This window comes from Lissotriton vulgaris, chromosome 4_1 (assembly GCF_964263255.1).
Source record: "Lissotriton vulgaris chromosome 4_1, aLisVul1.2, whole genome shotgun sequence".
Lineage (NCBI taxonomy): Eukaryota > Metazoa > Chordata > Amphibia > Caudata > Salamandridae > Lissotriton > Lissotriton vulgaris.
In genome coordinates, this window is record NC_141691.1 from 1059208593 (window position 1) to 1059235336 (window position 26744).

The 26744-nt window shown below is 46.2% G+C and overlaps 1 protein-coding gene across 1 annotated transcript in view; it reads left to right on the forward strand.

Moving 5' to 3' along the window:
- The window catches only part of LOC147722860 (kinesin-like protein KIF17), a 1643424-nt gene that overhangs the window by 1082807 nt on the left and 533873 nt on the right, over window positions 1-26744 (forward strand). Inside the window, exon 7 of the mRNA XM_086965286.1 lies at window positions 637-784. Within this exon, the coding sequence (XP_086821412.1) occupies window positions 637-784 (148 nt within the window). The remainder of the gene's footprint in view (window positions 1-636; window positions 785-26744) is intronic.

Consider the following 26744-nt stretch of genomic DNA (forward strand, 5'->3'; position numbering starts at 1 on the left):
AACACTGGGAAGGCACTCCCATGGTCATGGAAAGTAGTAAATATCAGTAGTGGGAAGCCTTCCTCCAAATAGCAAGAGGACATGAATTACTATTGGAGGTGTCTCTGGAGGAGGAGAACTTTGAGGTCCCTTTTGAAGGCCTGGGAGGAGGTGGTGGTCCGGAGCTCAGGCAACAACAACGAGGCAACAACAACAACAATGAAGATGGCGGCCCTCGCGTAAACTCGAGGTAGGCAGGGTCACCAAATGCACAATAATGGCTGCAGACTAATAAGGAAATGCGGCGTGCAGTACAGTACACAGTATGCAAACAGACACACTCAATGCGATAAATAAACAAATAATGCGGGCTTCAGGCACAGCGCAGCGGTAAAACTATTGAAAGCGAAGCAAAATGGTATAATAGCGATCTAGAGGCAGTCGCGCTATAGCGCTATTCAATTATGAGGCGCTATGCAGCTTTTGGCAAAGTTAGAGTAGGAGGCAGGGAGCGCAGTACGACTACGTATCCTTGTCGGACAGTAGTTTCAAGTTGCTACATGTTGGTGTTATTAAATGAGCATGACTCGGTATACCAAAATCACTGTCTCTCTTCCAGGTTTCATTTTGAGTGACTAACTCTGCCTTTCTGTTTAGGAATATGAAGATAAGTTTACAATGATGAAAACAGAGTTTGAAGCTGTACAGAAATCACGTGCGCAACTGGAAGAAGATATTCACATCTTGCGGATATCATATGAAGAAAAGCTGACTAACTTGGAAGAGAGTTCAAAAAGGAATACAGGTGAGTAGTTTCGTAAAATGTATCCGTCAGACCCTTTCTTCATGTTCCTAGGTGGGTACTGACACCTGTGTACCATCAATGTTCAGTGATTTTTTTCCGTTCACTGCCTTAAAACGCCGGTTACTGCTTCTAAACAAACAACCTGCTATATGTCCTGATGATGATCTCAAACAGTTGAGATCGAAACGCTGTTAAACCCCTACAACATAAACTCCTCCCGCTGTGTAAGTAGTTTTTTGAGGAGCTTCTATTATTGTTGTCAATGCGATGTTGTAATTTTAATTTCACTATCACTTTTCACGTCACGCTTTTTTCACTTAATGTGTGAGTACCTGAATACTATTGTTTTGGAAATAAATCTCTGACATAAACTGACCTACGTTCCCTTGTACATTGCTTATCGCCCCCTAGAGGAATTCATCTCCTATTCTTAATACATAGTGCCCTCCACAGGGTCACTTTATATTTAGACGTGTTGGCCACACCAGATCCACTTTTTTTTACTACTTTTACAAACCCTAGGTTCACATATTGGGGTACCCTTGTCTCTCTCAATACATCTTACCAAGCCAAGGCTAGGCCATACTCTAATTTCCATAACTCTCCAATGGTAGCAGCGGTGGAGCTTGCTACTTGACATTTCAGCTTTTTTCCCAGATACAATTTAACTCTATAGTTATCACAATAACTGGTGTCTCTAGATGCGGGCCAGGTGGGGCCAGTGCCCCAGCTGCATCTGTCCTTCCTCCTCCCCCGCCCCACCTTGACAGCTGTAGACTGGTGTCCCGTGCCCGGAGAAACACAGGGAGAAAAACAAACACAGCACTTTAAAACTCACGATAACCCCTTAACTGCCGGGCCTCCCACCCCACACAAATTGTTGAGCCCTTTTTTTTTTTTTTAGCTATTTGGGGTACGTTGTGCCTAGGCCTTCATAACTTTTTGTCCACATAAGGTATTCACGCCAAATTTGTGTCTTTTACTCCTACATCCTGTGGATTATAAAGGTAACCAGGATTTGTGGATTCTCCTTGAGGGACCAGAGAAGATAGCCAGATACTGTTTTGCTCTACCCCCAATGACATTAATGAACAGTTTACTGTGCTAATGTCACCATCTTCCCAGCTTTCAGGATCTTGCAGAGCTAAGTAAAAAGAAAACTAATTCTTTACCACAGTTTTGCCATTTTTGAACGAGGTAACCCATTTTTCTAATTTTTTTGTGCTTTCAACCTACTTCGATTTCTGGCGACAACCAGTGTGAAACCCATTCGTGATCCAGAAAAGCTGTATATTTCTGAAAAGTAGACAGAATTCCGAATTTAGCAAGGGGTCATATGTGTAGGTAGATCCCTTGTTGAAAATGGGCCTTTCTGCAGGGTCATCAACCCCTTTTTGCTGAATTGTTTTTGTTGGCTTGAGGACTCTGTGCACTTTCCCACTGCTAACCAGTGCTAAAGTGCTTGTGCTCTCTGCTTAAAACATGGTTACATTACTGTATACATAATTGGCACATTTAATTTACTGGTGAGTCCCTAGTAAACTGGCACTACATGTGCCATGGGTTTGTAAATGAAATGCAGCTAGATTATGCTACTGACTTAAGTAGCCATTTAAACATGTTACAGGCCTACCATTGCAGAGCCTGTGTGTGCAGTTTTAACCGGCCCTATCAACCTGGCAAAACAAACCTTTTGTCAGGGCCAAACCTTACTTTCTAATACATATGTCACCCCTAAGAAATGCCCTGGTCAGCCCCAAGGACAGGGGGCAATGTATTGAAAAGTTTGGACATGTGCAGTTTTTACTTGTTCTGGTAGTGAAAAACTCTTACATTTGTTTTTCACTACTGCAAGGCCCAACTCTCCCATAGGATAGCATTGGAGTTGCCTTATTACATTTTATAATTTTAATTTCCAAATGGGAAGCAAACTCCTTCAAGTTTGGTCCTAACATATGGTGAAGTGGGATTGTAAATTACAATTCCGAAAATGTCTTTTTGAAATTTGCCATTTTCTTGCCTTAGCCGTTTGGTGGTTGCAACCTGTCTCCGAATACATGATTCGGTATAGTTGGGAGTAGGGCTTTGTGTATTCCTCCTAGGCAACCACACACAATGGGAGCTTATGTTTGACTGGATGTTATGTTATGTTACTATTTGTTTCGTAGAGCGCTCAGCTGCTCCAAAGAGCGTCCCGGCGCTAAAGATCATCACACCAAAATACCAGCAACTAACATAACGTCATAACGGCACCATGATTAACCAGAACAGCAATTACAGGGCAAAAAGATAAGTTTTAAGTCCCTTCCTAAAAACAGAGAGATCGGTGCACGTCCTCAGACTCAGAGGCAGTGTGTTCCAGAGACGGGGTGCAAGGTAACTAAAGGAACGGCCTCCACAGCGAGCACGCTTCACTGTTGGGACGATAGCCTTGGCCAGGGCCGCAGATCTCAGAGGTCTAGATGGGAGATAGAAATGGACCCTTCTCTGCAGATATTCCGCGCCGAAATTGTGAAGCACCCTAAAAGCTGTAATTAAGGTCTTAAAAAAGATGCGCTTACGAATCGGCAGCCAATGCAGAGAGACAAGGAGATTGCTGGCCCTGGCTCTTCTAGTTAGACCAAAGATTGCTCTGGCTGCAGAATTTTGAACTATCTGCAGACGAGTCAACAGATATTCAGGCAGACCTAAGTAAAGGATGTTGGCGTAGTCTAGTCGCGAGCCTATTAGTGCTTGCACCGTGATCTTCTTATGCTCAAACTATAGATAGGGCAAAAACTTACGCAACATCCTTAAGATGGCAAAGCACTTCCCAGTCAAGCCAACAACCTGGGCCTTGAAGGAAAGAGTGTTATCAACCATCATACCCAAATTCTTACCTGTGGCCGAATCGCTGGCAGGGGGAAACATGGCCGAAGGCCACCATTGCTTCCATCTTGGGTCTGCAGAACAGCCAAAGAACAGTATTTCGGATTTGTCGGAGTTGCATTTGAGGCCATTTTTCCCGAACCATTCAAACACAAACTCCAAACACTTCCGAATAGCTGCTCCATCGAAGTCACATCCCCTGTCACAAGTGAACAGGAGTTGTGTATCATCCGCATAGGATATGATCTGGGCCCCTAGCTCCTCCACCCGTGCCGCCAGAGGTGTAAGGAAGACATTAAAGAGGGAGGGACTAAGTATGGAGCCCTGCGGGACCCCAACTTCAAGCTGCGGCATCAGGGCGGAGAAAGGGGGAGCCCAGATCGTTTGTCTCCGGTCGGCCAAGAAAGACTGAAACCATGCGAGCACCGTTCCCCGCATCCCAATCTCCCAGAGTCTAGTTAGGAGGAGGTCGTGGGGAACGGTGTCGAAGGCCGCCGACAAATCGAGCATGATAAGCAGGGCCTTTCCACCCCTGTCGAGGGTTTCCTTCACAGCCTCGGTAACCTCAAGAAGAGCGGTTTCGGTGCTCAGGTTGGACCTAAAACCATACTGTGACTGATGTAATAGGGAGTTACCCTCTAAAAAGTTGGTACGGGTGGTGTGCACATATTTTTCAGTAACCTTGGCCAGGGCAGGAAGCAGCGAGATTGGCCTGTAGTTCGAATGCAGTTTGGCATCTGCATTCGGTTTTTTAATGAGGGGAAGAACTAGGGCCTGTTTCCAGGAGGAGGGGACTTTGCCCGAATTCAGAGAAGCATTAATGAGAGGATTGATGATCGGGTTAAGGGCAGGCGCCAGGGTCGCAAGACACTTGGCGGGACAAGGGTCCAGTGGAGATCCAGATTTCAGGCTAGACAGAAGGTCAAGCGAAGCCTGAGGCTCTAAAGGGGGAAAACAGTGCAGGGTGGGGCCCATATGCGTTGCCGTCGGGCATAACCAAGGGTAGGAGGGGCCGTCGATCGCTGAGCCCATACTCCAGATGTTTTGAGTTCCTTGCAAAGCTGACTGAATAGTGCGGATTTTATTAGTAAAAAATGCTGCAAGCTCCATGATCCAAGGTTCCGAGAAAGCAGACGCAGGAGTACAGCAGGAGGGAGATGTGAATTCTTTAACAATCTTAAAGATCTCTTTACAGGAGCTATCGGCTTCATCGATCCTTTTAGCTAAAAAGGATTCTTTCTCTGAAACGATCTCCATGTGATATTCTTTCACTGCTAGTCTGTAGGACTGCTTAGCGGATGTATCATAGTGCCTCCTCCAAATTCTCTCCAGCCTCTTGCAATGCCTTCTCTTAGCCGCCAAGGCAGCAGAGAACCACGGGGCTGATGCTCTTGCCAGTTCAGATCTAACCTGGCGTGGTGGTGCCAAGGCTTCCAGACGTGCAGTGAGCCAGTTCTGAAAACATACCACATCGTCCTCCAAACTACCCGTGAAAGCACAAGGATGGGTTTCTAAAGCCTAGGTGAGCATGGCCGGGGTGACTTTGTGGAAAGCTCTAGAGCTGCGCGCAGCTAGCCGCTGCGAAATGCGAGCGGCCCCTGGCTGATGTACTAACGTGAAGTCCGCTAGGAAATGGTCAGACCAGAGTACTGGGGCAAGGGAGGAAAGGGCCACCGGAACGGTTGAAAAGATTTGATCTAGAGTATGCCCCTTCTCATGTGTAGGTGACTGCAGGTACCTATGAAGTCCCACTGACGACGTCATATCCAAGAATGTTTGCACTTCAGGATCCTCACCCTTATCCATGTGGATGTTAAAGTCCCCGATTATTAGGCAATGTTTTGCCCTAAGACTCAGTGTGGAAATAATCAATAGCAAATCTTCTGTGAAGGAGCCAAGAGGAACGGGTGGTCTATAAAGCAAAAGCCCCAAACAAGATTGATGGGGGGATAGGGCCAGAGAGAAGGCAAGGGTTTCACAGCCAGGCAAATCATCCGTCGACAAGATGGTGCACGGGATGTGCCTCTTAATGATAAGTGCCACTCCACCTCCCCTTCCCTTGCATCTATCTCGGCGGAAAATAGCATATGAAGGAGGGATGGCAATAGCCAGATCAGGTTCCGAACCCTCACCGAGCCATGTTTCTGTAAGAAAGAGACAATCTAAGTCATCTTGTGTTAAGAGATTATGGATGTCGAGAGCGTGCTGAGGAAGGGACCTGGTGTTTAACAACGAGCATTTACTACCTAATAAAGGGAGCTCGCCCGAACAGGAATTAATAGGGACCGGCACCCACCCACACGTGGGGCACGTAGTAATATCTCCAGCAGAGTAGGGGATAGCTCGCTGGCATGGAGTCGTGTGTACATTGTAAGACAGAAGGTCATCTCTAGTGTACATGAAGCCGAGAACTAAATGTCAAAACCGAACTCGCTCCCAAGCGCCTCCGGGACGCTGACGGGCGCAGACGGGCTGACTCAGGCGAGACTCTGACGCAGGGACGGCGCCTCCGCAAACGCGACCGCTAGCGTGGTACACCGCTGTTTCCTTATATCTGGTACACTAGAGCGCTCCCACCACTCTAGTCCCCACTCAAGATGGACGCCGAGTGCAGGAAAGCCTGACCCCGGTTTGAAGGTCTAACGGCAGCTATCGCCGTGAGAAATGAGCGAAAATGCTTGCAAATGTGCCCAGAGTATGCTGAGTGCAATTACAGATGAAAATTATACAGTTTTAAAATTCGGTAAAAATCAGCAAAAACGATCCGTTTTGTTCACGGAGCGCAGAATACACTACACGTGCTCTGTGCTACCCCAATGTCAATTCTAGCTGGTACAAAGGTTAGGTCTCGCGAGCGCAGCTACAGGGCTCCTTATATCGGGTACACTAGAGCGCTCCCACCACTCTAGTCCCCACTCAAGATGGCCGCCGAGTGCAGGAAAGCCTGACCCCGGTTTGAAGGTCTAACGGCAGCTATCGCCGTGAGAAATGAGCGAAAATGCGTGCAAATGTGCCCAGAGTATGCTGAGTGAAATTACAGATGAAAATTATACAGTTTTAAAATTCGGTAAAAATCAGCAAAAACAATCCGTTTTGTTCACGGAGCGCAGAATACTCTACACGTGCTCTGTGCTACCCCAATGTCAATTCTAGCTGGTACAAAGGTTAGGTCTCGCGAGCGCAGCTACAGGGCTCCTTATATCGGGTACACTAGAGAGCTCCCACCACTCTAGTCCCCACTCAAGATGGCCGCCGAAGGAAAGGTGGATAGACCACCATTGGCAGAATGGGAGGGAGGAACTGGGCCCAGCCTATCTTAAACCTGAATAGGCTATGACCTGTCCCCACACAAAAGGCTTAACAACCCTGCATTGTCACTCTAGCCAGCTTGGAGCCAGGACATAGGAGACAGGGTATTCCATGCACTTTAAAGACACTGTCTAGAAGCTTCTCCAACCTTCCAGAACTAGGGCACCAGTGTATAAAACAAGGACCTCCGACACCACCACTTCAGTACAATTATGGACCTGTGAATACTCTGCCAGGAAGAAGGACTGCTGTGCTGCTACACGGACTATGACTCTGCTGGACCGCTACTCTGAAGGAGCTGCTGCTTTTGCTATGCTGACCTACTGCCGTCTTGCCTGGAGAAAAAGAACTGGACCTGCAACCCCAGGATCCTAGAGTAACTCAAAAGGCTAGTCTACTGGCCTCCTGATCTGAGCCTCAGGGCCATAATGTGTTCCCCAAAGCTCCTATATCAAGTTCCTGATCCCCAGCAGGTGCCTCCTAGGTCCTGGGCCCTTGGTGTGGCTTGCAAGCTCTTAAATTCAAGCTTTTGGGCTCTTCTTGACCCCGAACGGTGCAGTTTGCATTAGAACTGTGCAACATGCACAGAGAAGCAGTGCAAGCTGCCTCAAGTTTGTTTCTTTGCGCAGCAAGCATCGACCGCCCGCGTGGACCTCCTATATCTTTAATATTTTGAGTTTTTGGCTAATCAGTATTGGCCTTAATCGTATGTTCAGCCACGGAGATGCCTTGAGAAGTTAGGAGGAATCCTAAACATTCCACCTTAGTGGGGTGAAACTCACATTTGGTGAGTTTTCAAAAATTTTAATTTAAATTGAAATGCCGCAGGAGCATTAAATAGTCCAAACGGCAACACAAAGTTGTCAAACAGCTGTTAACGGATACAGAAGGCAGGCCTCTATCCATGTCCAGGCCTAAGCCGACCAAATGGTGTGCCCCCGTTAATTCAAGTTTAATATAGAAGTTAGTGTCTATAACTTGATCCAATGGTACTGGAATGAGTAGAAGGGGGTACCAGATCTTTTAGTGATGTTATTGAGAGCCCTGTAGCCAATGCAGGTCCAAAGCTCCCCAATGCTTTAAGGGACAAAGACTAAGGGGGTGGCTGCTGAAGAATTGGATGGTCACATAAATCCAATCTGCTGAAACTTATCTAAGTAACTCCATAGATATGTTCCTTTGCTCTTTGATAGTATAGATCCGACTACACAGTATTTTAATGCTGAGAACCAGATCAATTTGTAAGACACATGCCCGATGAGGAGGTAAAGTCTCTGCCTGATTTTAGCTGAAGACGTCATGAAAGGCTTCATATTCTGTAGACAAGGTTCTCTTCCAGGGGATACTCATTAATAGTCATAAGCACTGAATTATCTCCGCCCATGAGCGGGAACCCGGAACACATAAACAATATACATATATATGTGTAAATATATCCAAAAGTACATAGTACTAACTAATAATACTCATATACATGTATAATACCATAATATGCAGCCTAACATATATACATAGGCAAAAAAAAAAACCTTACACATGCTCTGAAGCATGAAAATATGCTGTATATAAATGCAATAAACAGGCATGAACCTAAAATGCATTTCATACCCATGAAAAACCTTTTATTTTCATCAAAGAACCTGTTGTGAACAGTTATTAGCCTAAAAGGCTGCATATGAAAAAATGTCTGTGTACAGAAAATCAGACTGGCACCCTGCCTTTAAGGCCCCAGAGAATCTGCACACTTTGCCTTTAAGGCCTCCAGGAGAACTCTGTTCCCATCATGCACCACAGGTGACAGTTAGGTCAGTTCTTTTTTCCGGCTTGTTCTATGAGGAACCTGGAACTTGAGCTCTGCTCATTTGTAGTATTTTCTGCCAGAAGTTTATTTTTCTTGTAATTTTTTGGCAATATATTGCTTTGGTGGTGGTTTACTATCTTTTTCTGACTAAACTGTTGGTGTTTTTTTAGTCAGAATGCCACCTTTATTTTACAAATGTCCTTCCTGTGGGAAGAAGATGTCAAAAACTGAGCCACACTCTGTTTGTGTGGTGTGTCTTCCAGCTTCTCATAAGGTGGAAGATTGTTATCACTGCCTCAACCTTTCTAATAGGACTTTAAGAGAAAGGGAGAAAATGAGGTTGCTGGGCCTTCTGGAGAGAGAAAACCGTGGTGAGAAGAGTTCCAAGGGCTTGTTATCATCTGCTAAGCCATCTTCTCAGCCTAAACGTCGAAGATCAGCGTCTCCAGAAGGTAGAACTAAAAACATAGACTCCAGGGAGCGTCGCCGTCAAAAAAGGTGCGCTCGACGTCGAGATCCAGATCGCCGTCAGCAGTGTCGGCGTCGAAGAGGGCTCCGTCGACGTCGAGGACTTCGCCGGTGAGGCAAGGTTCAGCGTCTCAACAGTCGCCGTCGAAATCCTTTTCGACGTCGAGACATTTGGTGTCGATTGCAGTAAGGACGACCTCGGGAGTGCAACGTTCCACGTCGAAGGATCGTGAGAGGTCGACGTCGAGGGAAGAGAGACGTCCGACGTCGAATGATCGTATGTCGACGTCGATGGGTAAAGTGTCGACGTCGAGAGGGAGTCATCGATCGACGTCGAAGGATAGCCCGAGGTCGAGAGAGAGACGTACGTCGTCGTCGAGGAAAAGGTCGACGTCGAGAGGAAGAACGGCGTCAAAGGATTCGACGTCGAGACCTAAAAATAGAAGGTCAAGGTCTCCATCGCGACGTAGGTCGACGTCGAAGCTTGCTTCGGGCTCGAAGCATGGAGTGTCTAGGTCTCCCCCACCTGAACACAGGTCGGCGTCAAGACTATCAAGGCCAGCCTCTCGGCCCTCACTTAGGTCTTTGTCGAGGTCAGAAATAAGTCCAGAACCTATAGTGGAGTCTTCACCGCATGATCAGCAAGACGACAGATCTGCAGTGGGCAAGAGACAGTGCACCAGGACTCTTCTGTGGTGGCTCATTCGGGCTCAACCTCAGGGCAGGTGTCAGATGACAGACAATTGGTGCCCAGACAACAAACTCCTTCTGGCTCATTGGTCTCTGAGCACAGTGCAGCTTCCAGAGCTTCCAAGTCTTCAGCAGGGCTGAATATTGTGCAGGTGTCACCTGAGGCTTCACCCGAGCATACAGAACGGCCTGTTAACTTGTCACTGAGGTGGCTGGACAGTCTTAGACATTGGAAGATGCGTCCGGTGATGGGGGAGAGAGCTCCGGTCCCTCGGACGGAGCTGCATAGAAGATCACGCTCGAAATCCTTAGTGAGAGAGAAATCACGTTCAAGGGAGCGTAGGAGGCAGTGATCGGCAACTCCTCAGAGAAGACGTAGAACTCCTTCTCCATCTTCTATGTCATCTTCGTCTTCTTCAAGATCTTCATATAGAGACTATTCTCCCACTATATCATCTACTCCTCCTTCCAGGGTGTCTCCCGTGGATGATTTGAGCACATTTAATGATGTGTTATGTCGTGGAGCGAATAAATTCAACATCAAGATGGCAATTCCCCAAGTAGCAACGTGAGTCATCTTTGAAACCCTGCATTACAAGTCGACTGACAGGCCACTTTTGCCTTTAGTGCCCGGGTTGATAGAACCAGCAATGAGAACATTCCTAACTCCGGCCACGGTGGGTTTAGGTCCTTCTAGGATTGCAAAGAAGTACAAGGCTCCAGAAAAAGATCCAATGTTTTTGCGTTCTGACCCACCTCCAGACTCACTTATTGTGGCGGCAGTCAGAAAAGCGCATTCTGCAGCATTTACCTCTTCTTCTCCACCTGAAAAGGATAGTAAGAGTATGGATTCCTTGGGGCGAAGAATGTGCAACACCTCAGGGTCGGTCATGCGAGTGGCCAGTGCAGCAGCCTTATTGGGCCGCTATGATCGTCTGCTCTGGGACTCAGTGGCTCGATTTTGCAGATAAACTCCCTAGGAGGATCAGAAAGACTTCCTGGAAATAGTGGAAGAAGGAGGATTGGTGGCTAACCAGAGCATTAGTGCGGCTGCTAATGCGGCGGATCTGTCAGCTCATGGTTATGCACACGGTGTTCGTGTTAGACGTACAGCTTGGCTTCGCCTTACGGGGCTAAAGCCGGAGGCTCAGAGGTAAATGGTAAATTTACCGTTTAATGGTTCGACTCTGTTTGGATCTCACGCTGACGATGAGATGTCTAAAATGAAAGTGGAGTTGGACACTCTTAAGGCCGTAGGTCTTGAAAAGAAGAAAGATTTTAAACGTCGGGGTAATTTTCATCCCTTTGACAAGAGATCTTTTCAGCAGAGGAGCCACAGACTAATTGGTCTTCGCAAAATCAAGGCCAGAATCAACAGAGGTCGCAATTCCAACAGCGATGGCCTGGACGAGGCAGAGGCAATGGAAATAGGCAGCAATCATCGGCTACCAAGCAGCCTCAACAATGAACGGAGGCTTCCTCTACAACCGCATGCCACTCCGGTTGGAGGAAGTATTGTGTATTATCTGGACGAGTGCAAACAGATCACAAAGGACAGATGGGTGCTGGGTATCATTCAGAGCGGGTACCTTTTGAGATTCAAGAAGCCACCCCCTGTCATGCGTCCTCTAAAGATGGTACAGTGAAATATAAAGCGCTTACAACAGGAAGCGAACGCCCTTCTGAAGAAGAAGGCCATAGAACCAGTTCCATCTCAGCAGAGACATCAAGGCCTGTACTCTCGATTCTTTCTCGTAAAGAAAAAAGGTCCAGTTACGGAGTTCAGACCCATTCTGGATTTGAGACGGTTGAACAAATTCATTCGGAAGGAGAGGTTTCGAATGCTGGCTCTTCACCAGATCTTCCCTCAATTACACCAGGGGGATTGGATGTGCTCCATCGATCTGAAAGATGCTTATTTTCATATTCCGGTATCCAGGAAACATCGCAAGTTTCTCAGGTTTCAAGTAGCGGCTCATCATTATCAGTACGCAGTGCTCCCTTTTGGCCTGAGATCAGCTCCCAGAACATTTTCAAAATGTATGGCGGTAGTGGCGGCTTGTCTTCGAAAGAGACAGATTTTCATATATCCGTACTTAGACGACTGGCTTCTGAAGAGTTCATCCCCATCGCTACTAGAAGAGCATCTGTCGATATGCCTCCAACTCGTGTGCAAGTTGGGTCTGCAAGTCAACTACAAGAAGTCCATAATGAACCCCACCCAGAAGATCCACTACCTGGGTGCTCAATTGGACATGGAAGAAGAAAACGTGTGTCCTTCGGAGGAGAGGTGGTCATCCATCAAAGCGAAGTGTTTGCTTCTCCTTCAGTCTGCACGTCCGACAGTTCGGCAAGTGTCCTCTCTCCTGGGGTCCATGGCATCGTGCATTTTCATCGTGCCAAACGCACGTTTGCAGATGCGTCCTCTACAACAGTGTCTGGAAGATCAGTGGAAACAGAGGATGGGATGCTGGGAGGATCGAATTCATCTCCAACAGTCTGCAAGAGATTCCATCCGGTGGTGGATGAAGAAGGCACACTTGATGAAGGGAGTTCCTTTTCATCAGGACCCACCAACGCAGACTCTGATCACAGGTGCCTCTCTCCAAGGTTGGGGGGCACATATGGGCCCTCTGCAGGTACAAGGGCTATGGTAAGACTTCGAGAAAGGATATCACATCAATCTACTCGAACTCAGAGCAGTCCATCTTGCTCTCCAGTCCCTGGCGCCATCGCTACAGACTCGGTCCCTCCTGGTGCAAACAGACAATACAACTACTAGGTATTACTTAAACAAGCAGGGGGGTACCAGATCCAGGACTCTGTCCATAGAAGCCCAGACCATCTGGCATTGGTTACTTGCACGAGACCTGTCCATAATAGCAGTTCACCTACCAGGGAGTCTCAACTCACAGGCGGACGACCTCAGCAGAGACTTCGTCGAAGCGCACGACTGGGTTCTCAACGAAGACGTCACGCACAGCATTTTCCAGGATTGGGGAACACCAGACATCGATCTGTTCGCAGACACGGCAAACGCAAAATGCCCCGTCTTCGCGTCCAGTTTCTACCAGAAAGGGTCTCAACGGAATGCCCTTTTGATAGACTGGTGTATGATGAGAAGTGGTACTCAGCTCTGTAGAGTGTTAGCTACTGGTTGATCCGGAGAGGTTTCAGTCGAGGGTCATCCTGCTTATCCTTCAAACTGGTTAGTTTTTCCACCTCTTTAGACACTGATGCTAACATTCTGCTTCGAGATTGCTCAAGCCTTTGGTTTGGCGGAGCACTCCTGAACAAAGTGACATTTCTTTCCACAATACAGACACCGGCCATTCTTACATAATAAATATTGTTCCTCCACAGTAAGAGTATACCGGACACCTCCTATTTCCATAGGTTCTGTATTTTTGTTATTGGAAGACTCTGCATCCCCACTCAGGTACAAGATCATGAAGGCTATATGTTACAGTGCACCTAGTAAGGCTGTTGATTGAACCATAAAGTGGAGTTATACCTGGGTAAGGAAGGTCTGGGTTTGAACTGGGTTCCCTGAAAACCTCTATGGTGGAGCCAAAGGTACTGGAGCGGGAACAGTAACTGAGACCGTCTGGCGAGTTGATGCCGCAGTTACTGATACAGGAGTCACAGAGGAGGTTCTAGCTGTACTCAAATGATCCTGGATGTAAGCCACTTGAGTTGCAAGAGCTGAAGTTTCTGTGCAGGCCGCTGCTTGATCTTTCTGCATGTTTTCAGGCATTCTACAGAAGTCCTCCATGGATGACGTCTTGAAAAGCCTGCTCAGGAGGAACAAATACAGTTGGGTTTGCTATTCCATAGGGCCAGGTTCCTTGGAAGCGATGCTCTCGAGATGCCCTCCTTCCGCAGCGCAGACTCTGGGTTTTACAATTCATCAGAGCATCAATGTGGCCAAATGGGGTAAAGAGAAGTTAGGTGGGTACTGCAGGGAAAGAGACCTGGAAGGAAAAAGGTTAGTCAACAATTCTTAGCTCCACCTCCACAAAGAATTGTTTTAACATTTAACACAAGAAAATTGCTGATTATTTCCACTAAGAGAGCAAAGTCCAGAATTACAGTTCCCTTGTGTTAAATAACATCAAGGTGTTGATATTCCTGAATCAAAAGCTGTAAGAGTTCTTTTCAAGGTTCGCTGAGAGCTCCCAAAACAAGCCTATATATCCAAAGACAAATATCAACTGAGGGGGTACTAGGAGTTAGTTCCCAATGTGTCTCTCGTGCTATGATTAGTTGATATCCCTTCACCAACCACTACTGCAGAATTAAACGTGCCACCTCAATTTGACACCTTACTGGAGTTCTGTTTTTCCAATTAGCCAGAAGACTTTCTGCTCAAGGTCCAGGATGCAGTACCTCATCCAAACGTCTGAAGAAGGTGAGTGGGGAATGAAAGCACGCAGTTAGAGTGCAGTGTCAGAAGACACATGCAACCTTGATCTGTAGGAAACAGCTCTCTGAAATTGAGAATACCCCTTGAGTTTTGGTTCCTCGATGTGGCTGCTCCTTTCAAAACCAAACATGAATAGTGAGCGCAGCTGAAAGGACAAAACTTCTTTAAATCGAGGTGCTGTCAAGCGTTTTCCAGAACTTGCACCTGCTGCCAAAGGGACCAACAATGAAGTCATCAGTCAATGCAAACACATGAGTCTTCAGGGTCAGCAGGTCATTTCAACATGTTTTAGACAAACACCTGCTTCTAAAGGGAAACAACCATGAAGTCATCAGAGTCAGCACAAACGAGTCACCTAGTGGTGCCCTTTACTGGCATGAGTGTTAAAGCACACAAAGTAATAACAATAAAGACATTACAGTATTACAACATATCTTGTTGTTTAAGCATTGGAACATTATTGGTACAAACATGCAGATGAGATTGACTTTCAATACTTGTTTTAATATGTGCTACAAGGAGTTTGCGGCAGCAGATGGGGCAATTACAGAAAGCCCACTAGACATCAGGGAAAGTTGTATTTTTTATTTTTTTTGTAAACGACCTTTATTGCATACATTTCAAAATAACACAGTTGTTAGCCTACAACCCTCAGGGCCGGCCGCATCTCTTGTGGCTTCAATACACAGCCCTGTACCGACATCCCTGGAGTTCGGCGGCGTTGCAGAAATTTAGATACCACTATTATCCAGAAAGTATACTGAAGTATTTAAAAGGTCTGGAAATTCTCATTAGTGTCTTTACAACAAATACTTTTACATCAAACTTTGCTTAACCAAATCAAACTTATCGACATTGAACACATTACTAATCCCAGTACTTCCGATAAACAATGCATACCCATGGGCTGAGCACATTCCCAAGGTATCATCCAGTGGAGTGGTCCATATAGTCACGTAAGGCTCAGAAAGACACTGTCTACTCCCATTCCTCCTCCAATTCCTCATCTGAGCCAGTATCATCATCCTCCGGCAGAGGATCACAAAGGTCCCCTCTGTATGAGTTCCATGGAGACCATACCCTGTTCCATTTACAAGGGCACATCCTGTTCGTGTATACCGTTCTTTCTGTAATCATTAATAGGTCCATATACTTACACCATTGCGCCATAGTAGGAAGTTCTGGGGACACCCATTTTTGCGCTATGTCCCGTTTCGCCACCATCAAGGCCAAAGTACTCTACAACAACCCATACCGGGATAGATCGTTTGGCTCCCAAATGTTCAAAAGGCATTTTCGTGGCTCAGGAATCAGTGCAATATTCAAAGCTTGCGACATTGTACGCTTTACTTGGCGCCACTAGGCGGCGACCAACGGGCAATCCCAAAGGGTGTGGAACAAAGTACCCTCCTCTCCGCATCTCTGAAGGCAATAGGGGTGCAGAGCTATATGTAGTTTATGTAGCGTGACCCTTGTGTAGTACACTCTATGTAGAATTTTTAACTGGACTAGCTTGAGTCTAGATGAGATCCCAATCTCTCTCGGGGATGCTAGCGCCTCATTCCATTCTGTCTCATCCATGTTCCCTAGTTCCTCTGCCCACTTGTCGCGCAGTTTCAGTGTCGGGTCTGGTTGGTTATTTAGTAGCTTCTTATAGTTGAGAGAAGTGGCGCTATGTTGCATATAGTCCGTAAGAAGTCTATCCTCTAGCGGGGAATATTCTGGTACCTCACTGTCTGGCGGTATCGCCTGCATTAACGCATGCCTTATCTGTACGTATCTGTAGGTTTCGTTTGGGCCTAAGTTATACTGACTCTGCAGAAGGGAAAACGGGACCACCTCACCCTTGTCCCACAGGTCTCCCACTGTAGAAATGCCAATGTTATCCCATTGACCGAATCCTTTACTCTTCCTCAATTGCCCCAACTTTTTAGTGTCCCAAAGCGGTGTAAGTTTAGTGATGATGTCCCTCCATCCCAATTTTACCTGTGCTACATGCCACAGCATGACCGTGTGTTTCGTGGGTCCCACCAATCGGTTCACTTGAATTCTGTTATAAAGTGAAGCATGCATACATTCAGCACCTAGCTGTGCCCAATCTGCCCTGTAGGCAGGGTCGTCTCGGGGTGCATGCACCCACTGGTTAACGATTTTAAGTTGGGCAGCCCAATAATATAATTGCAGGTTAGGCAGAGCGATCCCTCCCTCGTACCAGCTCTTGGTCAATTTGACCTGGGCGATGCGCGCCGGTTTACCATCCCAGAGCAGGACGGACACCAGAGCCTGCACCTGTCGGAAGTAGCTCGCCGGGACAGGGAATGGTGAATTTTCCAACGCGTATCGGAATCTGGGGAGCGCCATCATTTTATACAGCGCAGCTCTACCCAGAAGTGTCAGCAGCAATGAGGCCCAGTGCTTAACATCCATACTGAGGCGGGCCTTCTCTGGGATCAAATTTCTATTGAGGAAGTCTGCTTGATTGTCAGTTATGTAAATACCTAAGTATTTAAACAGGGATGTGGTAATTTGCAGCGGACACCGTGCAGTAAGCTGTGGAACTGGCTCCTTTAGTACATAAAGGATGGACTTTGACCAATTAATAGTATATCCCGAGTATGACCCGTAGTCATCGCATAGGGCCAGCAAGGCCGGTACACTAGTTTTGGGGTCTGTAAGATATACCAACATATTATCCGCGTATAAGGACACTCGGTCCTCCCATCCATCTCTCCATTGGATACCCCTTAATAACGGTGTACCTCTGATCAATATCGCCAATGGCTCTAAGACCAGGGCAACCAGGAGCGGGAGAGGGGACAGCCCTGTTGAGTCCCCCTCGCCAGCCGGATCGTGCGGGAGATGTGACCATTGGCCGTGATATACGCGACTGGCTTGGAGTAAAGGAGGCGTATCCAGGCTATGTATTTGGGCCCGAAGCCCATACGTGTCAGAACTGCAAAGAGGTGTCCCCACTCAACCATATCGAAAGCCATCTTTGCGTCCAGCGAAAGAACCACCGCTGGCTCTGATAATGATGGAGCCCTTGCTATCACTCCATGTAATCGCCTGAGATTGAGGGCAGTACTCCTGTTTGGCATGAAGCCGGATTGGTCAGGGTGTATTAGTTGTGTGAGGCAGGGCATCAGTCTCTTGGCCAGTAGTTTCGCAAGGATCTTAGCTTCAGCATTGATTAGGGATATTGGGCGGTATGACGTACATGTTGTGGGTGGTTTATCAGGTTTCAAGATTGCTACTATGGTGGCTGTTCGCTGGTCTACGGGGAGTTCTGTCCTGTATCTGCTCTCCTTGTACATATCTAGTAGATGCATTCCAATCGTGTCCGCCATTAGTTTGTACCACTCAATGGGAATCCCATTTGGGCCTACTGCTTTCCCGGATTGTAGCGCGTAGATAGCCGACTGAATTTCTTCGACCGTGAGATCTGCTTCTAATTCTTGGGCTGTTTCTGGTGTAATTGTTGGGATTTCTATATGTTGCATACTGCGCAGGGCATCAGATTCTGTGATCTCTTGAGTGGGGGTGTATACTGTCTCAAAGTGGTCCGCTAGTGTATTCACTATTTCTTCCGGGTGCGTATGCAGGTGTCCCGTGCTAGTGTATAGTTGCTGAATACCCCTTCCATTCCTGTCCTTTTTTCCCAACCAGGCTAACATCTTCCCCGCTTTGTCCCCTACCTCATAGATTCTGTGTGCTGTAGCTGAAATATTATCCATCACCCGCAACCTGAGATGTTCCCTGTGTCTCTGCTGCCATAGCTGTAGTGTGTGAGTTTTATCTGGTGTGGGGTCCGCTGCTTGTGCCGCAGTGGCTACCTGTAAGGAGTGTTCCAATTCTTCAAGTTCCTTCCCACTCGTTTTTTTATGTCCTGCAATGGAGGCAATTGCTTGTCCACGAAAAACTGTTTTATACGCTTCCCATAAAATTGAGGGGGATGACACTGAACCTCTATTCGCAGCAAAATAATTTGTTGTCACCTTTTTTAAGTCTTTCCTGATAGTTGGGATTTTTAAATGGTTAGGGTATATGGGGTAGATTCTCCTACGAGTCTTTCCCTGACAGCGCATTGTCAGCATTATCGGGGAGTGATCTGAGATCCCACTGGGCAGGATTTCTATAGTATCTATGCGCCGTATCTCATCTCCCACCCCGAGGAAATAGTCGATCCGGGACAGACTGGCGTGGACCGCCGAGTGGAAAGTGTATTGTCTATCCGTTGGGTGCCGTTGGCGCCAGAGGTCTACCATACCCATAGACCCCATGAATCCCTGCAGGTTAGTGGTAGTGCAAGGTATATGCCTCCTAACTGTGTTTTTGTGGGTCACGGCTGTGCCCACTTGTTATTGATTGTTTCTTAAATGCTACTTATTGAAAAATATTATGAAAATAAATTCTTGCCCGGCTGGACAAAAGTCATACTTTCTATTTAGCGTATGATTATCTCCTTGTGTTCATTATTTTAGAATAGGGACCAATACCGAATTACCTTTGGGTTCCCTTGTCCTTGTATAAAAGGAATACAAGCTGTGTCCTCTGTAGGCATGTGGGAGTGCGGGTTTGATATACAAGCGAGGAGGCTTCAGAAGTGGTTTTAAAGTAGGTTGTTTATTGATAACAGAAGGGGTTGGGATAGGATGGCTAGTTGGTTCCTTGGCTTCCTCCTCTTCGGATGACTCTGCAGATGAGCTGGAAGGAGATGATGCTAGCAAAGGGGTTGTCTTGCTTTCCTTTTCCTTGTCACCACAGTGGTCTTCCCGGAGGCTCATAGGAGGATAATGAGATAAAGAAGGGAACCGTAAGTATGCTGTTTATGAGCTTAGTTTTCCTGTCTTCCTGCGCCACACCGTTGTGCTCCCTAAGAGGCTTAAGTTGTGCGAGGGGGGGGAGATGAAAGGTTCCTGGGAGCCCAAGTGTATTTAGCGTTTAGGAGGTTCAAACAGATGAGGAAAGAGAAATGAGAATTTTGGGGTCAGGATATCGAGTCAGGCACATATAGGGTTAAATAGTCAGGTATCAATGAAGGAGTTCAGTATAAAGTCAGGCGGTCGATAACAATCTCAGGGGGACATGCACTACAGAAGCATAACATCAATGTCTCTGCCTCCCTCTTCTAGTCCCACCCGACACTACCTCCCACTTCCCTCCCACTATTAATAATCCAGCAGAACCGGATTACTCACAGGCTCCGCCGCAACTCTCATCCGAGTTGCGGCCGCTTCCCAGCCTCCTCCGGACACCACCAGTCTTCACACCAGCTCTCATCCCCGTCCTGGCTTCCTGGTATTTTGGCGTCCAGCCTATCGGGTCCCGCGTCTTCTCTCCGCTCTCCTGGGATTTCAGGCGTTCGGACGGTTGAAGTCTCGGTTCCAGCATCTTCTCGGCGTCACCTCTCCTCTGCCTCGCCACCGATGACCTCCGCCCTTGGCCTCTGCTCCTTTTCATTGGTTCAAGGCTGCTGCTTCCTGTTGACATTGGATCCTCTTCCGGGTCACACCGCCAGTCGCGTTCCTGTGTAAAAATAGCAGAGCGTGATGGAAGTCCTGTTTGCCTGTTCCACGTTGATTCCTGTGTTCGGGTTTCTCCGCCCAGCGCTTCACTGGTGGTAAGCCCTGGGTCCTTCTCACATCCCCTTTCCCTTGCTGTCCTTCTTCTAGGAATTGGATTTTGGGGATATCTGGAAAGGTGATCTGCATTCCCCTGCTCTTTTCCCTTTCGGTGTCTAGTATGAAACCTAAAGGGTTGTAGGGATAGAAACCATCAGAGCACTCTCTCATTATGTCCTTTGTTCCTAGCTAACCCTTCTAATGGTGCTTGGTCTGTAAAAAGGGTGAACTCCCTCTCTTCCAAATAGTATCGTAGGGATTCTATGGCCCATTTAATAGCAAGGGCTTCCTTTTCAATAGTGGCGTAATTCTTCTCCCGAGGAAAGAGTTTACGACTAATGTAGAGAATGGGTTTTTCTCCTTGTGCAGTGTCTTGTGACAAAACCGCCCCTAGCCCCTGATCTGAGTCGTCCATTTATAGTATAAAGGGACAGGAATAGTCAGGACTAATGAGAACAGACTCTGATGTTAGAGCTTTCTTGAGGGACTCAAAGGCCTGTGATACGTGATGGGGAGGAGCCTGCAGGTTCCCCTCAGTATGACTGTTCTTTTGTAGTAGATCAGTCAGAGGTGCAGCCATTTGGGAAAAACCAGGTATGAAGCGTCTGTAATAACCTAATAGTCCAAGAAAAGCCCTTAAATCTTTTTTAGTTCGGGGAAAAGGGATTTGAGAGATGGCTGATAGTTTAGATCTTTGTGGTCTTATGACTCCTTCACCCAATAGATAACCTAAGTATCGGACCGTTTGAGAGGCTAAGTGACTTTTGGCTGGATTAATTCTCAATCCGTGAGAACCTAGTGTCTAAATGACTTTGAATGAGTGAGATAGATGTTGGTCCCAGGTATCGCTGTATATCACGATATCATCAATATAGGCACCAGCATACTTTTCATGGGGTCTCAATATCATATTCATGGCTCTTTGGAAGGTGGCGGGTGCACCATGTAAGCCGAATGGAAGCATTTTGAAATGGTATAATCAATCGGGCGTGTGTCAGGTCCCGGTGTCCTCAGGATCGTACGATGCTAAATGGTCTCCACCTCTCGACAGCCCCTGGGTCTGAATGATCACAGACACACAGAAGTGGTCAAGCGAGGGATATCAGGAAGGGTAGGAAGGGAACTGCGGGGAGAGGAAGCTGAAACGAGAACAAGGCACTATGAGTCAAGCACACACTGTAGAGACATTTTACCCAGATACAGTGCCCAATGTACTTCCCCACTAGCTGGAGATATTCGTATGCTTATTACCTGTAGGGAGAGAAAAGGTTGGCTTTGCCTGGCAATCAGATTGTAGAACATATATCACAGATCTAGAATGCAAGAAACTATAGGTTATCTTTCTGATCAACTGTACATGATCTAATAACACTCTAGTGTAACATACACGTACCAACTGTGATAACATCAATGGCTTCAACAGAGGGCAAATGGAAAATAGCCTGCCAGGCGAAGCTCATTAAACCCCTGTTGTAAGAAAATCCATAAAATAGAAAATAATCGTTAGTCTCAGATACCACAATGTAAAAGACCTCCAGGTTAACTTCACTAGGAGGGCTTTACTGTGAGCGGTTTAAGCAGGATACTCCAACATAGGAATACTTGACCATACATCTACTTGAGCCCAAAGAAAAAAGAGCACTGAATACTTCTTCAGTTTAACTTGTATGGACCTGCTGTCCGTAATGAGCACGTCCCATGTACTCAAAGAATCTCCGTAAGAAATAAACAAAGTATCTTCTACTTCATGTAGCAAAACTAAAGTCAATACCCCACTGGTCCTGAGGGTTTTAGAAAACAGTGTCACAGATTCTGAGGTAATGCTTAAGAAACAAAGAAATGCAGTCTGAGGCTCGGATCCAGGCAGTAGCACCACCCAAGGCAATATTGCTCTCCAGAACGGAAAGTTCAGCTAGGATACCGCCAGCTGGAAGTCACTGAACAGAACCTCCTCGGAAACGCTAGAACGGAGCCTCAGCCAAGGGCTCCGCTTAACACACTAAATAGCTCCGTTAACATCGAGCAGAATGCTCAAACGGAACACTCAAGAAACCAGATACCTGAAAGGCAAAGCCTCACATAAAGGATACGCTGGAACTCGGGGAACGAAATCCTACCGTGTCTTCTACCAGCTTTCAAAATCAACGGCGAATCGCTGTCGTCCCTCGCTCCATCTTGAAGCTTCCGCGCGTGACGTCATCGGACTGAAGCGTCGCGCGTAGTACCAAGGATCATGGGAACGGTAGTTTCCACCTACAAGAAAACGTCTCAAGGCAGTGTTCGAGACTGCCCACCTCCGTGGAACATGACAGCGTGGAGAAGGCCGTTTTTTCCCTATCTTCCTTCCTTAGGGGTATTTGCCAGTACCCTTTACATAAATCCAGGGTACTGATATACTTCGCTCTTCCTATTCTCTCCACCATTTCATCTACATGTGGAAGGGGATAGGTGTCAAATTCAGATATTTTGTTAACCTCCCTGAAATCTATACAGAATCTGACCGAACCATCTCGTTTTGGTACGAGTACAATGGGGGAATTCCATTCACTCTGAGAGGGTTCTATGATACCCATCTCCATCATCTTTTGGACCTTTTCTTTTATGACTTGGCGACGAGCCTTCGGTATGAGATAGGGCCGTAACCGTACTATTTTCCCTGGAGGAGTTTTGATGGGGTGTACTATAAGAGTTGTTTTCCCGGGAACAATGGAGAACACAGGGATAAGGGGCTCTAAGGTCTTGCTCAAGTCGTTTTTCAAAACAGAAGGAAGCTCCTGATCAATACATTGATGGAACAGAGGAGTTTGTGTGTCTACACTATTTACTGACACCGGTATCAGACCTTCCCATTTTTTCAATAAATTAACGTGATAAATCTGTGATGTATGTTTGTGGGGATCCATTTCAATACGGTAAGTAACAGGGGACACTTGTATCACTTTATACGGACCCTGCCATTGTCCCAAACGTTTTTGATCTGAGGAGGCCATCATAAGTACGTGGTCACCCACTTGGAAAGACCTCTGCTTGGTCCCTTTGTCATATTGGGTCTTTTATGTCGTTTGAGCGTTCTCCAAGTTGTTCCTAACTATATCTCTGATTTGTCTCAAATGAGTTTTTAAGTTGGAGACATATTCTGGAAGTGTACGTGTGTTGTCTGGTTCCTTCTCCCATTGTTCCTGGGCCATATCTAGTAAAGTACGGGGTTTATGGCCATACAATAATTCAAAAGGAGAATATCCTGTACTTTTCTGTTCCTTACACCTAATGGCGAACAAGGCTAAGGGAAGGATATCCTCCCATTTTCTAGCTTCGAGGGCCAGCAGTTTTTTTAGAGTAGCTTTAATGGTGGCGTTATATCTTTCCACCAAGCCATCGGTTTGGGGGTGGTAGGCTGCAGTCCTGAGTTGTTTGATTCCTAACTGTGTGCAAATATCGCTCATCATTTTGGACACAAAGGGTGTCCCTTGATCAGTTAAGATCTCTTTGGGAAATCCTACTCTTGAAAACACACCAATCATTGCTTTAGAGATATTGGTAGTGTCAGGTCGGCGAAGAGGTATAGCCTCGAGGAATCTAGTGGCATAATCTACTAGGACTAGGACATATCTGCATCCACTTCGGGATGGTAGTAACGGTCCAATGATATCCATGCCCACCCGATCAAAAGGTTCGTCAATGATAGGGAGGGGGCATAGGGGTACCCTTGGTGGTTGATAACGGCTGTTCCTTTGACAAATAGGACATTCCCTACAATACCTTTTAACCTGCTGATATATTCCTGGCCAATAAAACTTCTCCAATATATCTTTCTCTGTCTTCTCAACCCTGAAGTGACCTCCCAGGAGATGGCTATGTGCAAGATATAATACTTTATCTCGCAATGGCTCGGGGATTAACAATTGCCCCTTCTGGTTAGGATCACCTTTCCTATATAACAGACCCTTTCTGGTAAAGAAATTGTAGCGTTCTAATCTAGGACCCTGATCGATACTGTGACCTTATGCCCCTATACGGCTATAATCCCCTTATACCCCTATATTGGCATAACCGATCAAATGCAATATTCAGAAACTCGTCTCTGGCCTCACACGAACAGAGCCACATTTCAGAATCGCTTCCTCTGCCACTTCCTTTGCAGCTAATTAGTGCAATGACATAGCAGAAGTTACTATCTAAGATTCCTAGATTAACACTCAGAGTTCTTCAACAAGATAAAAACTCAGCAACCTGGGAAAGCCCAGCTTGCTATGTTTTGATTAGTAATAGAACTCTAATGAGCACTGATAGACGATCACTTCCTAGTGACATCTTTATTGACGTCTTATGTCCAAAAACTTACGTCAAACAAGCACCTTTCAGGTATAAATATTACCAACGTTGCCTTAAGAAAACGCTGTCTCGCTGATGAAGTTGCTACTATTATGCTGATGATACCATAGCTGCTATCGCTACTGCTATCGCTGCTAACGAGCGAACGATGGTGTGGTGAACTTAGGAGCTGAACAGCCGTCCCCCTGCAAGAGCCCAGCAGATGCAAGCTGCCCGCGGACGCTGCCCCTCCCCCTCCTCGACGCGCTGAGAGAGACGCTGTCTTTTCTCCTGCTGAGAAATCCAGCTCCGGCGTTTCCAGCCTACCCTTGCAGGTGACTGGGATATCGAGTCCCTGAAAGAGATACCAGACCTCCGTCATTCTATTCCAGAGGTATGGTGTTGACTAAACCCTTAGAGAGAATTCTTGAAGCAAACCTTGGTAAAACCAACTTAACTTAAAGCTACTTACTTACTCCCCTCCCAAGTATTAGGCTTAGGTCAGGTACACTGGGGTAGGCGTAGTTAGAAGCACCAGTCGAGTATTTTAGCCTAATGTATATATGAATGTATATATGTTTTATTCATTTTAAAGCATTGTATGGCTAAGAAACCATATCAATGCTTTTACAGTATTATTTCGCAATACTCATCTTACTGTACGTACTTTTTATAATAACAAGTCTTGCAATTGTGGCAATTCATTTCTCTTGTACGAGAAGAAAGACTGTTCAATAAATGTTACCCTTTATTGATAACGCCCGTCTCTCTATTCTCTACATATTGTGAAAGTAAACTGCACAACCACTGACTGAGTAAAATAACTGTCTATTGTTTCACACGACCCTAGAGATTGACTCTTATCTGAGGAGCAAAGTTGTCATGTTGCATGGTTGTTGGAAAACTGAATCCCTTCTTGTCTGTATCAGAGAAGCTGATCACTTCCTATTCAATTTAGTAACGGGAAGGGGTCCCAGTAGCATATGCAAATCAACCACAAGAATAAAAATAATCAAACAAACATAAATTAGGTCCACATTGTTTTATTCACAATGGGAATGTTATACTGAATATGCAATATTTTTATAAAGACGAATCAGTGGTTTGCAAAGTGCCCCAAAAGTAGAAGCGGGGAGGGTAGTGTGATAGTGAGTCCGTCAGTCCTGATGAAGACCCCACAGCAAGATAAATACCGATATCTGCACATATGAGGGTCGAAACGTCGACGACAACCGTTTGCTTTTGATCGTCAACTCCACACCCTACTGTTTTCATTTATTGAACTCTTGGAGTATGATGTCCTTTTGAAATAACCGCATGAACTTCATGGTCTTGTTTTTTTGTACCTACCTTGTAACTTTGAAAAACGAGCCGTAACTGTTGATTTTATTGGCACTTAAGAATCTTCCTTCTTTCACCAACTCCCCTCACTATCACACTACCCTCCCGCTTCTACTTTTGGGGCACTTTGCAAACCACTGATTCGTCTTTATAAAAATATTGCATATTCAGTATAACATTCCCATTGTGAATAAAACAATGTGGACCTAATTTATGTTTGTTTGATTATTTTTATTCTTGTGGTTGATTTGCATATGCTACTGGGACCCCTTCCCGTTAATAATTTGATAACCCAGGTCCCTGTAACTTTAACTGGGTCTACCCCCCTACCAATACCCCACTTCCTATTCAGTCAAGAAAGTTTCCAGTGACCTCTGAGCTAGTTGGTAACAAACCCAATTAAGTTTAGCATAGTCAGTAGAGGCCTGGAAGATCCGCACTTCTACGTCGATACTACTGTTTATGTTATTCCAATGCGCAGGGCCTATTGGGAAAATAGGAACTACACTACATGGCGCCCAACGTTTGGTAAGGCGATAAACTAACGCAAGACGTTAGAGTAACTCAGTCGTGCATATTTCACACAGACCCCTTTCTCCCGTAAATACTCAAATAGACGTCTGGAGTGGGTGAAAGGTTAAAATCCGCCCAACCTCAGTAGGAAGAGATTCCTATGTAAAGCTCTGGTTTATTCAACGTTGAAGGATACAGTGTTCCAAAATATTGTGCACCTAATCTTTGTCTCCTTGGAGACCTACTCTGCAAAAAGCTTCCTGACAATAAAATGTCAGACAGTGAAGAAGAAAGGGAAGCAGCTAGATTGGCAACCCTACTAATAAAGGAAGTCACGAGTCTCCTACAGACTGAACAGGATGCAATAATTATCCCAGTCAATTTAAGAAAATCTATAACTTTAAAACTTATAGAAAACGGACTGACACCACAAGGTGGTACAGTGATTTTCGTGATAGAGGCACACGAATATCGGCAGACAGAGGTATTCTATTCATGGATAAACTTTCCAGCGGCAAACGCTAGAACAAAAGAGTTTCACTATTGCAAAATAGAGAAACCACCGGATGAGTACGCTCCTTTCGAGGAGACTGAAATCCCACTAAAATACCA